Raw genomic sequence first — 15,835 nt, forward strand, 5'->3', positions numbered from 1 at the left:
TTTTCTTAATAGCTGAGTTTTTCCCTATTTGGTCTGCAGATATTAGGACAGTGTAATTTTCCTCAACAGTGCAGATAAGAGGCTTATTAACTACAGAAGAATTATTTTAATATTGCTTTACCGTTTTTTTCTTTTCAAAGTTTGGCAGACTTGATGCCCAGAGTCAAGGTGCAGTCTGTTGAAACTGTTGAAGGCTGCACACATGAGGTAAGCATAGATAGTGTATCATCGGTTGGGGTGATGAATGGGCTTTTGCTTACACTAGTATGATGATCAGCAGTTCAACCTTAAGGGCTTTGGAAAGAATGGTGTTTCTATGCGATGTGCATGGCTTAGTGGCCATTTCCCAGTGCCCCTCTGGGCTTCTTAAGTATTCCAGGAGGATTCCCAGTGCCCCTCTGGGCTTCTTAAGTATTCCAGGAAGATTACACGTGAAAATTGCGTAGGTGGGAGATCATGACATATGGCATGAAACTAGTGGACCAGTTAGTAGGAGGACTCGGGCACAGGAAAGAAACAATTTTAGGAGGCCACAGTCAGGAAAAAAAAAGTTGAGAAACACTGACTTGTTGAAGAGGGTGAAGCTTTGTATTCAAACATAAACTCAGATTCTGGCACAGCACTTTGCCTAGCTTTTTTCAAAAAGGTGTGTAGTCTATCCTCCGACTCCACCCCACCCAGCGGTGTTCAATGACTGCTCCAAGCTCAGTACTCCAAGATCCATGCAGTTCTGGGGATTGAATCTGAGACTCCTGTGTGCATAGCATGTACTCTAGTTCTTTGAGCCATCTCCATATCTCCACTAGCCTACATGAGCTTAATGTTTTAGATGTGGTTTTGTGTGTATTTCTTATTTTAATTTCTAAATAATCATTGCAAATTATAAAAAATGTGCAAGGAGATTCCATTTCATCTATTTCCCCCAAGGTAATAATTTGGAATAATTACTAGATGATACCAGAACCAAGAAATTGACATCCAAAGACCTTTTAGATTTCTCCAGGTTTATATGCTCTCATTTGTGTTTATGTGAGTGTATTGTGGGAAAGGAGGACCACAGAGGTGTTAATTCTATGCAGTTTTATCATATGTGTGGACTTATTACCACAATCAAGATACAATTGTGTTCTGTAATCACAGGTCTCCCTTCTACCTATTTACCACCACTTCCCCGTCTTTTCCCCACACTGATAATCACCAATCAGGTTTCTTTATAATTTTATTGCTTCAAAATTGTTATGTAATTGTTATGAAATAATAAAACTATATTACCTTTTGAAGTTAGGCTTAATTTCATAATTAAGTTTAAAATTAAAACTAATTTTATGAGATGCATCCAAATGTTGGCCGTATCAATTCTTTTTTTGTTTCCTGTATATGGTATTGTTGTTTGACTGCTCGCCCAGTAGAGTACATTTGGCTTGTTTTACAGATTTTATCTGGTTATTCATAATAAAACTGCTATGAGTTTTGGTTTAAAGACTTGGTGAGAATATAAGTTCTTTCATCTGGAGTATATGCTAATATGCCACATTACAATTTTAATTTTTATTGAATTTTGAATAAGGAATCTGTCTAGGGAGGCTATTAAGACTGTATCAGAAAATTAAGTATCTAGCATAGGTTATTTACTAGTCTTTGTTACCATTCTTTGAAAGTAACAGTGCTCTTTTATAGGTTATGTCCTTTTTTTATCTTGTTAGTGATTGATTTATGGCAAATCCATTAGCCCCTGATTTATGGTATGCCACAATTCTAAGAGACACAGGATTTTAAAGTATATGGGAAATAGACTATTTTATTTGATTTGGGGCCATACCTGTCTGTTCCCAAGGCTTATTCCTGGCTATTTGCTCAGAGGTCACTCCTGGAGGGGCATGGGTCCTACTGACTGTACTATTTCTCTAGCCCCTGAGAGACCTAAAATTTTAATAGTTTTTAAAAAAAATATTTTATAATGTAATAACATGGTGTAATCGATATGCCAAAAGCAGTAACAATAAGTCTCAAAATGAAAGACATTACTGGTGCCTGCTCGAGCAAATCGATGAGCAATGGAGTGACAATGACAGAATAACATGGTTACAGTAGTACAGTTCTGATGTACAGATATTGCATCATTATCAAAGTGTTCAGGCAGCTCTTCTACCACTGAATTAAAAAATCTTTTTAAGTTTTTTTTTTTTTTGGCTTTTTGGGTCACACCCGGTGATGCACAGGGGTTACTCCTGGCTCATGCATGTATTAACTCCTGGCGGTGCTTGGGGGACCATATGGGACGCTGGGAATCGAATCCGGGTCGGTCGCGTGCAAGGCAAATGCCCTACCCGCTGTGCTATTGCTCCAGCCCCTTTAATTTAAGTTTAAAAAAACTTTTTTTTAAAAAAAAAATTCATTCAGGTTTTTTCAGTATTGTGTAATGTTGGTTTCTTTTTAAACTTTTTTTTTTTGACAATGTGGGATTTGGCCACACCTGACTGTGCTTAGGCTCATTCCTGGTATTACTTGGGTATACTTTATGCAGTGTAGAGATCTAGCTAGGCTTGTCATATGTAGGTCAAATGCCTTACCCCTGCACTATCTTTCTATCCTCCCAGAAATAGTCTCCCAATAAACACTACTAGAGGTTTTAGAGTGCTGCAGCTTTAGTTGTTTGTTCTTTTTGTGGTGGGTCACACCGGGCGATGCACAAGGGTTACTCCTGGTTCTACACTCAGGAATCACTCCTGGCGGTGCTCAGGGGACCATATGGGATGCTGGGATTCGAACCCGGGTCGGCCGTGTGCAAGGCAAACCCGCTGTGCTATTGCTCCAGCCCCCTGTTTGTTCTTTTTGGCGGGGTTGTGGGTGGGGCCTCATCAGAGGTACTTGAAGGGTTGGTTACCACTCTGGGTTAATATCGACCTACTGGGCTGGCAATTCATTGCTGCCTTGTGCTGGAGTGGCAGTGCTGCATGGGGCCTCTGATGTCCTCAGGACTACTAGGTCCTTCCAATGGTGCTTCGGGGCCTCCAGGACTGCAGTCTGTAATGTTCAGGCAGTCTGGGTGCTGGGGATCGAACTCAGATTATGTGTATGACCCCTGTACTCTGGCCTCTTGCATAAGACCATCTCCACAAGGTATAAGAATCTCTAGTTAACCACCTTTATTTTATAAACCAGCATTACGTATGGAATACTGAATATGGTAATTCTTTTTTGCTTTTGCTTTTGTTTTTGAGCCACACCCAGTGGTGCTCAGGGCTTACTCCTGGCTCTGCACTCAGGAATCACTAGTGGCTAGTGGGGCTCAGGGGACCATATGAAGTGCCAGGGATTGAACCTGGGAAGGCCACTTGCACTATCCTCTGTACTCTTGCTACAGTCCCTGACTATAGTAATTCTTGAGTAATAAATTGATTTTCCTCTCTCTAATATTAGGTTGCACTTCCTGCAGATGAAGATTATTTACCTCTGAAACCCCGAGTTGGGAAAGCTGCGAAGGTCTGTATTTAATACATTTTGTACCGCTGTAAAGTTTTTCCCCCCTAAAAATCTTGAAGTCTTTCAGATCAGATTTTTTTTATTTTCCACTGTATATATAACAAGAAGCCACCTCTTTTTAAATATGGTGAGAACTAAATCAGTATATTGAAAAGCAAGCATCATATGATATTTTGTTCATTTTTGTTTTGAGGCCACATTGAGGATGATGCTTGTCCCTTATTCCTGGCCCTGCACTCACTGATTACTTATGGTGGGGCTCAGGGATTGTATAATTGAAGCAAGGGATCTTACCTATTCAGCTGTGTGCAAGGCAAGCATTCTATTATACTTTCTCTCTGGCAAAGATTGTTTCATAAGTTAATGGCTCTTCAACCTTTTAAAAGAATGGAAATCAGCAATTTTTTCTCTAGGAAAAGTATTCATAGTAAGTTTGCCTGTAGTTTTAGTGTCTTAAGTCATTTTATCTAAATAAAAAATGATGGTATGGTGGAGCATGAATTCTTAAAATGTGATATGATTTTCTGCTTCTGCTGAGTGAACTTAAGTGAGGGACATTAGGTTTTAGAACTTCAAAGTTCTGTGAAAGGAAGTTACTAATTTAAGAGTGAAATTTTTATACTATATATAAAATTGTCTTGTAGTTGCCAATGTTGCACAAGCAAGTCTTTGATAAATGGTAATGATTACTTTATAGTAATTAAAGTATCTATAAGCATAATTTATTGAAAGATTAACCAGCTGAATTTATCTTCTTTGCTACCTGGTTAAAGAACTCTTACTCTTCCTAGTTTTCTTTAGTGGGTGACATATTTCCTGAATAAAATTTGTCCCTTTTGATTTAAAGTTTGCTTTGGTATAGCTTAGTATTTTTATGCACTTGGCTAATTTTTTTGTTTTTATAGGAATACCCATTCATTCTTGATGCTTTTCAAAGAGAAGCAATTCAGTGTGTTGATAATAATCAGTCTGTTCTGGTGTCTGCACATACATCAGCAGGAAAAACTGTATGTGCTGAGTAAGTAGCTTTTCCTTTTAAATAAAAGTTTTAGGTTATTGATTGTTTCATGCCCAGTGTTGCTCCAGTCTTCCTCGGACTCTGCTCAGGGGTCACTCCTGGTGGTGCTCAAGGGACCTAATGCAGTTCTCGGGATAGAACATGGGTCGATTGTATACAAGGCAAGCATATCTATCTATCCATGCTATCTTTCCCATTCATGCTTACTGGTTCTTGATTGTCTGCCAACACATTGAATTTTGCTGCCTTGCATCATGAATATTTTTGTGCCTATATTCTTGACCTTTCTACTTTAGTAAAATACATTGTAAAAGATGTAATAAATATTCTCAAGGCTTTCTTTTATGGCTTTTCAGGTAGAACTTAGACTGGTTTTGGTTTAGGTCTAATTTTTGCCACGTACTTCAATAATTCTTTAGTTTTAGCTTTTCAGTAAGGTTTTTGATTCATTTTGAGTTAATTTTTTGTGTTTTTGCTTTGGGGCCATACCCACTGCCACTCAAGGCTTACTCCTGGCTCTGCGATCAGGGATTACTCCTGGTAGTGTTCAGAGAACTGTGTGTAGTGCTGTGAATTGGACCCTGATTGGCTTTGTCTTTGGCTCCTTTGAATTAATTTTTTTTTTCTTTTTGGATCACACCCAGTGATGCACAGGGGTTGCTCCTGGCTCTGTGCTCAGGAATTACTCCTGGTGGTGCTCAGGGGACCATATGGGATGCTGGGAATTGAACCCGGGTCGGCCGCGTGCAAGGCAAACGCCCTACCCTCTGTGCTATTTCTCCAGCCCCTCCTTTGAATTAATTTTTATATAATTTCTGATGGTAAAGATCCTACTTTTTTTTTTTCATGTGACTATCCAGTTGTCTTGGCAGAATTTTTTGAAGAGTTTTTACTCTATAATCCTGACCATCTGTTAAAAATTAAATTGTGGTGCCAAAGAGATAGAGACAGCTGCTATTCTTACATGCTGCTCACCCTGGTTGAGCCCAGCTTTTAAAGCTTTTGTTCTGTCGGTGGGCTTTTATCATTGAAGACCCCTCTGAGGTCAAGATCTTGAGGATCTTGGTTATGTTAGTTTAGATTTTGCTATCAATATTTATTTATTGAATCATTGTTTTACTTTAATCTCTTAGGGGTGGGGGCTTCTGGGGCACATCAGAGTTCTCTGGAGCTACTTGTTGCTGATCCCAGTAGGATCCTGATACTACATTACTCCCCAAGCAACTCCAGGAGCAACTCCCAGTTTGTCTAGTCCTCCCCCAAGCCCAGTGTACCATATTTTATTCTACTAAGTATAGAAGAACTTTTTCGTAGTAAGAATGTACCATAATTTCATTTACACTAAGTAATGAGTGAAAAATTGGTTAAAATCTGCCAACTAGAATTTTGAAAGTATTTAAATTTTAAGAGTATTATATTTAAATTGTTACATCATTATATTTAATTTTTAAAAGTATTATGTTTTAAAGATATTAAAAAATACTTCATTATTATTTGCCTTTGCACATCAGGTATGCCATTGCATTGGCCTTAAGAGAAAAACAGCGTGTAATATTTACCAGTCCAATTAAAGCTCTGAGTAACCAAAAGTATCGTGAAATGTATGAAGAATTTCAAGATGTGGGTCTGATGACTGGAGATGTTACTATTAATCCTACAGCATCTTGTCTTGTTATGACCACAGAGGTAATTTACATGATGTTTCCTTTTTAAAAAAAATTTGTGTTAAAAATGTGTGTTAATTCAGAACATCCATTGTTTGACCTATCTTTCTCTTTCTTTCCTTCTTTCTTTCTTTCTTTCTTTCTTTCTTTCTTTCTTTCTTTCTTTCTTTCTTTCTTTCTTTCTTCCTTTCTTCCTTTCTTTCTTTCTCTTTTCTTCCTCTCTTTCTCTTTCTTTTTCTTTCCTTCTTTCCTTCCTTTCTTCTTTCCTTCCTTCCTTCCTTCCTTCCTTCCTTCCTTCCTTCCTTCCTTCCTTTCTTTCTTTCTTTCTTTCTTTCTTTCTTTCTTTCTTTCTTTCTTTCTTTCTTTCTTTTTCTTTCTCTCTCTTTCTCTTTCTTTCTCTCATTTTCTATATCCAAAATTTATTTAATTTTTTTTTCTCTTTTGGGTCACACCCGGCGATGCACAGGGGTTACTCCTGGCTCTGCACTCAGGAATACCTTTGGTGGTGCTCAGGGGATCATATAGGATGCTGGGAATCAAACCCGGGTCGGCCGCGTGCAAGGCAAACGCCCTACCCGCTGTGCTATCGCTCCGGCCCCTCACCAAAATATTTTTAATGTCCAGTTACTTAGTAAACATTTACTTTTGAATTGAGTTTATTATTTCCAAAATGAATGTCACTATTTTTAGGAATCTTGTCGCGATAGCAGTTGATAGGGCTTGATCATTCTTTCTAAATTTAAAAACAGTAATTTACGCCAGTAGATAACTTGAAACAGTGTTATAAACTATATAAGTTTAGTCAAAAACTATGAATGTTTGTATTACACGTATATGCAATTTTTCATTAAGCATTTTCAAAGATAGTGTCTGACAGTAATTTGATGTCTACTTAGTGTCTGTTTAGTGTCTGATAGTATTTTGATGATGCTACTTACATAGCCAAGTATTTTAATAATACTACTTATTGCCAAGTAGTATGTTATGTATAAGTACCATGGTTTCTTTATCAAGTTCTTGGGCATTTTTATTGTTTTCAGATTTTTGCTATTGTACTTCATTATGCAATGAACACAGGAGTAAAAATGTCTTTTCTCAATAGAGTTTTTGAGGGCTGGAGCGATAGCATAGCGGGTAGGGCGTTTGCCTTGCATGCGGCCGACCCGGGTTCCAATCCCAGCATCCCATATGTTCCCCTGAGCACCGCCAGGAGTAATTCCTGAGTGCAAAGCCAGGAGTAACCCCTGTGCATCGCCGGGTGTGACCCAAAAAGAAAAAAAAAAAGTTTTTGAGTCCTTGGAGTAGATGCTGGCAAGTGGAATTGTTATATAGAATTTCAATTCCAAGTGTTTTGAGAAATTTTCAGTAGGATGTGTGGCATTGCAGTGGGTGAAAGAGGCCAGAGGGTGGGAATAGTGGGAAGATAGTGAAGGAAAACTGACACTCAGGTGGAAGGTATAGCACTGAAATGTTCTATGCATGAAACCGTGCCATTATCCGTATTGTCAATCACCATGCAGAAAATATTTTTTTTTTAAATAATATTAGCACAGCTTTGTCTATTTAAAAAAAAAAGATGATCTCACTGTTTGGATCTTGGGATAATGTAGTAAATATTAGGAAGCAGCTTTACTTTCAAGATGTATACAGATAGGGGTGATGATATTGTTAACATGGATTGTTTCAGATCATTACTAATTTATCTAGCCTTATAAAAGTAATCTTATTAGGTTAATACTTTATATTTAAGATATGTAAGTCCCCGGAATTAGTTTAATGTTTCCATGAAAGAATTTCTAAAATTCCTTGTTAGAAGAGATTTTGTTACATGCAAAGTTTTCAGATTTTTTTTTTTTTTTTTTAGATTTTGAGAAGTATGCTCTACAGAGGTTCTGAAGTTATGCGAGAAGTTGCTTGGGTCATATTTGATGAAATTCATTACATGAGAGATTCAGGTATATATTTTATGTTGTTGAGACGTGTACCTTGTATTTTCCTTAAAGATGGCATTGGGAATTTTTAGCAGGTAATTGGTGACATTTTTTATTTGTTTAGATTTTCTAGTAAACTTAATTTGTGGACAACCTGTATTTCTAGTAAGATTTACTCAAGTACCATTACCTTCGCACATGATAACTTTTGCTGAGTGAAAGGTTTTATTTTCTCTTAAACAAAATACTGAGTTAATCTGTGTTTATTGTGAAAGCAATACAATTGTAGTTGTACAATATTTCCAATTTGGAACAGGGTATGGATTTTAAAATAATTGCTCCTTTCTTGATTTATTTAGGGAAAAATCCTCAAACTGATTATTTTTGGGGTTCTTTCCCATTTAGTAAATAACAACTTTTTTTTTTCTTTTTTTTTTTTTGCTTTTTGGGTCACACCCAGCAACACACAGGGTCACTCCTGGCTCATGCATTCAGGAATCACCCCTGGCGGTGTGCAGGGGGCCATATGGGATGCTGAGATTTGAACCCTGGTTGGCCGCGTGCAAGGCAAACGCCCTACCCACTGTGCTATCACTCCAGCCTCTAGTAAATAACAATTTAAAGAGTTCTGTTCATCAAATCTTTTTCTAAAGATCATTAAGGTCATTTGGATGTAGATTGCTTGTTGGATAATAATGGTGTTTCTTCTAAATTTATTGGTATAACTATACAGGTTTAACTGAAGTTTCTCAGGGTGAAGTAGAATTGTTATTTCCGTTATCTTGGAACTCTTACTAGGTTTTAAAAAGGATTTAGTGTGCTCTTTGCAGCCTATTTCAGAGAACATTGTATTTACAGTTTACATTGTGTTTATAGGTCCAGGGTTACTCAACCTTCTGATCCCTGGCCCCCTGTCATACTAGTTGGCTTTCTAGTGTCTTGAAAATTTATTCAATTTTCACCCGTTCTTGAAATATCCTGGAGACCCATAGGGAGAGCATATATCCCCTAGTTGAGAAGTGTTGGTTTAGTCACTTTCTTTTGGATAAAATCATGGTAAGGACTAATATAGTTTTCAGTATGGTTCTGTTCCTAAACCAGTCTTTGTGTGCAGTGTTCTGTATTTCTAATTTTATTTTTTATTTATTTATTTTTTTTGCTTTTTGGGTCACACCCAGCAATGCTCATGGGTTCCTCTTGGCTCTGCACTCAGGAATTACTCCTGGTGGTGCTTGGGGGACCATATGGGATGCTGGGAATCGAACCCGGGTCGGCTGCATGCAAGGCAAACGCCCTACCTGCTGTCCTATCACTCCAGACCCCTGTATTTCCAATTTTAGACTCATGAATAAAATGACACTGAATTCTAAGGCATATTTATTTTTTTCAGAGCGTGGTGTGGTATGGGAAGAAACTATTATTTTGCTTCCTGATAATGTCCACTATGTCTTTCTTTCGGCTACTATTCCAAATGCTCGTCAATTTGCTGAATGGATTTGCCATTTACATAAACAGGTATTCTTTTCCTCTTTTTCAGTATCTTCATTTAAAAAGTTATAGGTTGATTTTCCCTTATCCAATACTTGTTCCTGATACGGCCTGGAATTAAAAAAGACATCTTTATGGAAAAGGTTTTTTTTTCAAATCAGACTATGTGATAGACTGATTAACTTTTACAAGTATGAATTTCTGAGTTATACATCAAAACCATTGTTACCACATTCTCTTAGAAAAGGGGTCTTTAACACTCTTGTGTTGATTCTGATTTTGCCAAGGTTGGAAGCTATTTAATTTACTTATGCTGTTCAAGCCATGAGTATACAGAAAATTTACTGTAAACTCTTAGTATTAGAAATCTTCTGAGCATATCATAGTTTTTCATGTGAATATAGTTAGATCTATTACCTTTTTGCTTTTTTAGTCCAGCTTTAACAGCAGGATATACAAGTTTACCTAAACTTATAGCACAAATTTATTTATGTGTTTTTTTTTTTTCCTTTTTGGGTTATTCCTGTTTCTGCACTCAGGAATTATTTCTACTGGTGCTCGGGGGACCATATGGGATGCTGGGGATCGAGCCTGGGTTGGGCTCTGCCTGCTGAGTACAGCCCTACCCGCTATACTATTGTGCTGGCCCCACATTCATGAGTAAAAATGTGTACTTTTATTTTTTTTGTTTTTCTGCTCTTATTTTTCCTTAATACCTGAATTCTCACAGACCTCTTTTGTTTGTAATCTCTCCAGTGGTGTTTTTGTAACTGGATCTTCTGGAGACCACTCCAAACTACTACTTTACTGAGGCTTTGAGAAGCCTCTGTTGGGCAAAACAACCACATTTAACCTCGGCCAGTCTTTTGTATGGCCAGCTCTGTAGGATTAGAAATAGCTTTATGGTATCACCAGTCTTGGGTATGGACCCAAGTATTATTAAAGCTCAGATCACATATTTGACTCTGTTTAGGGAGTTGGTGAAATTGAACAGATAGTGTGAGTTGATAGACCTCTTTTTTCCTCCCACATTTTCTCTTGCCTGGTTTTAAGTTTTATTTATTTATTGTTTTGAAGGATTAAATTAAAAATTTATTTCTCCGGGTTCTAAAACACAGGTCAAAATAAGAAATTATTTTGAATCAATAAAATTTTATACATTTAATTTTTTTTTTCACAGCCATGTCATGTAATCTACACAGATTACCGGCCTACTCCATTGCAACACTACATTTTTCCAGCAGGGGGAGATGGCTTGCATCTTGTGGTTGATGAAAATGTAAGTACAATTTTCATTCTTTCATCTATGTCAAATTTTGTTGGTTTTACTTGCTTTCCTTTTTAAAAAAAAGTGTTTTTTTTTTTATGAGTACTTTCACAGTATAAGTTTCTAGGGTAATGTGTGTTTGGTATTTTTAAGATTTTTCATTTTTATTTTATAATTACTTTGTTTTGAGCCATACCTGGCAGTGCTCAGGTTACTCCTGGTTTTGCACTCAGGAATTACTGGTGCTCGGGGGACCATATGGGATGCTGGGGATCGAACCTGGACTAGCGTCCTTCAAGGCAAATGCTCTACCCACCGTACTGTTACTCCCGTCCTGATTTGTGACACTTTTTTCTTTTTTAATTTATTTAGTTAAGAGCCCTTGTTGTGGCACTTAGAAATTAAGTCAGTGTGAATTACAAAGCTGTTCATACTAAAATTGTTTTAGGAGTTGTCTTGAAACACCAATCCTACCGCCAATTTCCCCACGGTACCTGCCATCCCCAGCCTGCCCCATTGATAGACATAGGCATAGAACAAATTTATTTTTTTTTGGTTTTTTTTTTTTCTTTTTTGGGTCACACCCGGCGATGCACAGGGGTTACTCCTGGCTCTGCACTCAGGAATTACCCCTGGTGGTGCTCAGGGGACCATATGGGGTGCTGGGAATTGAACCCGGGTCGGCCGCGTGCAAGGCAAACGCCCTACCCGCTGTACTATCGCTCCAGCCCCAGGCATAGAACAAATTTATTTCCTATTGCTTGCTCCAACAAAACTTAAAGAAATGGCAAATAAAATTATCAGAAGATAAATCAGCAAGTCAATTTGTAATGATTAATTGTATGATTTTAATCTATAAAAATTAAAATCATTTAATACTCTATAGTATACTGTTTTTTTTCATTTACATAACTGCATTTTCAACTTTTGACAAGTAAAACATACTACGCTAAATTCTTTTTTTGTTCTTGAACCTTATTGTGGTAACATATCTCTCCCTGTCATAAATGAGGTGTTTTTTTTTTGGGGGGGGCTGGCATGTTACAAATTTATTTCATATTACTTCATTCAAAAACATAAAGAATGGCAAGTATAATTGCTAGAAAATAGATAAATAAAAGTCAGTTTGTGATGATTCACTGTCACTGTCATCCTGTTGCTCATCGATTTGTTTAAGCGGGCATCAGTAACGTCTCTCATTGTGAGACTTATTGTTACTGTTTTTAGCATATCCAATACACCACAGGGTAGCTTGCCAGGCTCTGCCATGTGGGCTTGATACTCTCGGTGGCTTGCTGGGCTCTCCGAGAGGGGGGAGGAATCAAATACGGGTCGGCTGCGTGAAAGGCGAACGCCCTACTGCTGTGCTATTGCTCCAGCCCTGTGATTACTTTATGTTTATAACATTTCTTAATCTAGTGGAGGTTATTAGTGAGTATGTTCAATACCAAAGGATGGGTAAATAAAAAAAAACATTTAATCCTAAAAATAACTCCTTTACCAAATACAAAATAACTAAGTGACCAGAAAACATTGCTTTGTTGTTAAGTTTGCAATATGTAGTTTGCTTTAAAACTTTTGACTTTTATTGGTCTCGGTTTTCTTGATCTTATTTATATATAAAATCTAATAATTGCCTTTTTAGTTAATCTTCAACTGAACAAGATTTTTGTTTTCCTTATGCCTGAATTAAATTTCCATTTCTTTCCAAATATTTCATTTATTTTTTGGTTTCGGAGCCACACTTGATAGTGCTCAGGGACTATTTTTAACTGTGCTAAGGAGTGACCTCTAATGATATTCTCTGGGGATTCCTATATGGTACTAGGGATTTCAATGGTGTTTGATAGGATGCAACTCCTGTATTATTTCTCTGGCCTTTTTCCTAATATTTTCTTTTTTGTAAATCATTTTATTAAAAGAAATTTACTGTGAGAAGTGTGAGGGCAGAGAAAGAAAAGTTGTGTTCAAGAGAGAATATAGGCTTCTCCAGAGGGGAAAAGGGTTTTAATATGTTTTAGTTTTCTGGATGTGTTTTTCTCCAGTCAGAGCCTGGCAAGCTACCCGTGGTGTATTCAATATGCCAAAAACAGTAACAAGTCTCACAGTGGAGACACTACTGGTGCCCACTCGAGCAAATCAGTGAACAGTGGGACGACAGAGCTACAGTACTGGATGTGTTTCAGGTCCTCAAGTTTTCAGCTTCTTAAGTTTTGCTTATCCAATATTTTTACCACTTATTACCTTTTGCAACACATTTTAAAGTTACTTTAGTGACCGTTTTTATTTTTTGTCATTTGAGCAAGCTTTGTTTTGAGATATGTGTTACGTATTCTGAGATGTATTATGATTAAATATTAGTGAAGTTACATAAAGAAATTTCTGTGATTCCAGGGTGACTTCAGGGAGGATAATTTCAATACTGCAATGCAAGTACTTCGAGATGCGGGTGATTTGGCAAAAGGAGATCAGAAGGGACGGAAAGGAGGAACAAAAGGTAAGTGGGAACTTTTTTTTGATAGAATTTCTTTTTTTTGATAGAATTTCGTATCTTTCAGCTGTTCAAATTGCACTTTTAATTTTTTATTTAACATTTTATCAGGTAGCTATATAAGATTTATAGAGTATGAAGTGGTATTTCACTGTGAATTTTGCTTACCTTTCCTTGGTGACTAATAAGTTTCAATATCTTTCCATAAACGTATTGGCAATTTTTGTATCTTTGGAGATATATTAAATTTTTGCCCATGTAAAAACTTGTTTACCTTTTTTAAAAAAAAATGCAAGTTTTAATTTTTTTACCTCACATTTTATTTTATATTTTTTATTTTTATTTTTAAATTTTTTATTAGAGAATCACTGTGATGTACAGTTACAAACTTATGAACTTTTGTGTTTGCATTTCAGTCATACAGTGATCGTTTACCCATCCCTCCACCAGTGCCCATTCACCTCCACCAATGGTCCCAGTATCTCTTTCACCACCCCCACCCCATCCCCCACCACCTCACCCTGCCTCTGTGGCAGGGCATTCCCTTTTGTTCTCTCTCCTTTTGGGTGTTGTAGTTTGCAATAGAGGTATTGAGTGGCCTTCATGTTCTGTCTATAGTCGACTTTCAGTTCAGATCTTCCAACCTGAGTGTGCCCTCCCAACATTCTCTACTTGGTGTTTCCTTCTCTATCTGAGCCGCCTTTTCCCCAGCATGTTTGTTTACCTTTTTGTTGAGTTTTTATACATTCTGAATTCCAGACCCTTACCAACTTTGTGATTGAAATTGCCTTTTTATTTTATTGTTGATGTCTTTTAAAGCACAAAAGTTTTAGTTTTGATGAAATTCAACTTATCAGATTACTTTTTCCTTTTTTGCTTCTGTTTTGGGGATTATGCATTAGAACACCTAAGAACATAATTATTTCCATGTATACCCGTGGCATATTCAATATGCCAAAAACAGTAACAAGTCTCACAGTGGAGACATTACTGGTGTCCGCTCGAGCAAATTGATCAACAACAAGACAACAGTGCTACAGTGCTATATTTAAGTGATTTTGTTTTTTTTAATTTTGCATTTTGTTATGTAATTCTTTCTATTTGTTTTGAGACCACACCTGACCGAGTTCAGGAATCACTCCAGGTGGGGTCAGGACCATCCCAAGGGATTGAACTGGGTGGGCCGTGTGCAAGGCAAATGCCCTTACCTGCTATACTGTGTCTCTGGCCTAGTTCTGTAATTCATTTTATGTTAATTTTTGGATATGACTCATATATTCTCTTGACAGGGCCATCAAATGTATTCAAGATTGTGAAGATGATTATGGAAAGGAATTTTCAACCAGTGATCATTTTCAGTTTTAGTAAGAAAGATTGTGAAGCCTATGCACTTCAGATGACCAAATTAGATTTCAATACAGGTACTATATTATTTCAATATAGTTTTTTGTTAGCTGATATAGATATATTTCTGCTAAAAAAATGTGTGTTAAACATGAAAGTAACCTTGCTTTCCTTGGAGGTGGATAATAATAATTCCTGTTCCCTGTAATTGTTAGACTTAAAAATATGTGAAACAGTATGGTTATTATTGTTACTTCTCATTTTATCTGCTAGATATCCTTTAAAGGTAGCAAGTTTTATTAAGTAATTGCATAGTAATTTTCCTATACTTTCCCATTTTTTGTAAGTACTAACTTTGGATGTGCTTTCTTTGCAGTGTATAAAATTTCATATTGCTGACTCATTAGGTATTTGTTTTCTTGGGTTTTCTTAGATGAGGAAAAGAAGATGGTTGAAGAAGTATTCAGTAATGCAATTGACTGCTTGTCTGATGAAGATAAAAAGCTCCCTCAGGTTTGTATTCAACATCTCCACGTAAAATATTAGTAAGTAATCTTACTTAGCATTTCTTGGTTTTGTTACTGTGTTGCTCTCTTTGTATAATATAATAAATATTTATGTTGTATTCTGAAATGGTATCTAAAATTCTTGGGGAAAATAGCAAAAGGAAAGATTTGCTTAAGGGCATTTTCTCAAAAGTTACTGTGTGTGGAAATAACTGCTTCTGTTTCTAATACTAAAATTTTAATGGTATTTTTAGGTCACTAGATTTCTTGAATCATTAAAACTCTACCAAGCAAAACAGTACAGCAGATATTAACGAAATCTTGTATTTAGTGAGGAATTCAGTATCTATTTTGCTTCAGTGCAGTGACTTTATTTTGGTGGGGGCCCTCCCAAGCAGTACTTAGACATAATTTGGCCAACTGGGCTGCTGATGGCTTAAGGTTAGGACATGAGGATGCTTGGAGCCATCAGGCCACCCCAGTGGGGGGCCTCCAGGGCCACACCCCATTTTACTGGAGGCCTTGAGGACTACTCCCAATAATGTTTTAGAGGCCGTGTTGTATTGGGGACCAAATGTGATAGGCATCACTTTATTCTCTTTAATATCTCCCAACACCATGAAGTTTCCCCTTTAACTATTGA

At 36.9% G+C, this 15,835-nt stretch overlaps 1 protein-coding gene across 1 annotated transcript in view; it reads left to right on the top strand.

The window, feature by feature from the left end:
* MTREX (Mtr4 exosome RNA helicase) overlaps positions 1 to 15,835 on the top strand; it is a 67,279-nt gene that overhangs the window by 5,983 nt on the left and 45,461 nt on the right. Inside the window, exons 3-12 of the mRNA XM_004608431.2 lie at positions 141 to 207; positions 3,421 to 3,483; positions 4,389 to 4,501; positions 6,013 to 6,187; positions 8,030 to 8,120; positions 9,487 to 9,611; positions 10,765 to 10,863; positions 13,246 to 13,348; positions 14,632 to 14,763; positions 15,120 to 15,199. Coding sequence (XP_004608488.1) covers positions 141 to 207; positions 3,421 to 3,483; positions 4,389 to 4,501; positions 6,013 to 6,187; positions 8,030 to 8,120; positions 9,487 to 9,611; positions 10,765 to 10,863; positions 13,246 to 13,348; positions 14,632 to 14,763; positions 15,120 to 15,199 — 1,048 coding nt within the window. The remainder of the gene's footprint in view (positions 1 to 140; positions 208 to 3,420; positions 3,484 to 4,388; positions 4,502 to 6,012; positions 6,188 to 8,029; positions 8,121 to 9,486; positions 9,612 to 10,764; positions 10,864 to 13,245; positions 13,349 to 14,631; positions 14,764 to 15,119; positions 15,200 to 15,835) is intronic.

Source organism: Sorex araneus, chromosome 1, assembly GCF_027595985.1.
Source record: "Sorex araneus isolate mSorAra2 chromosome 1, mSorAra2.pri, whole genome shotgun sequence".
NCBI lineage: Eukaryota > Metazoa > Chordata > Mammalia > Eulipotyphla > Soricidae > Sorex > Sorex araneus.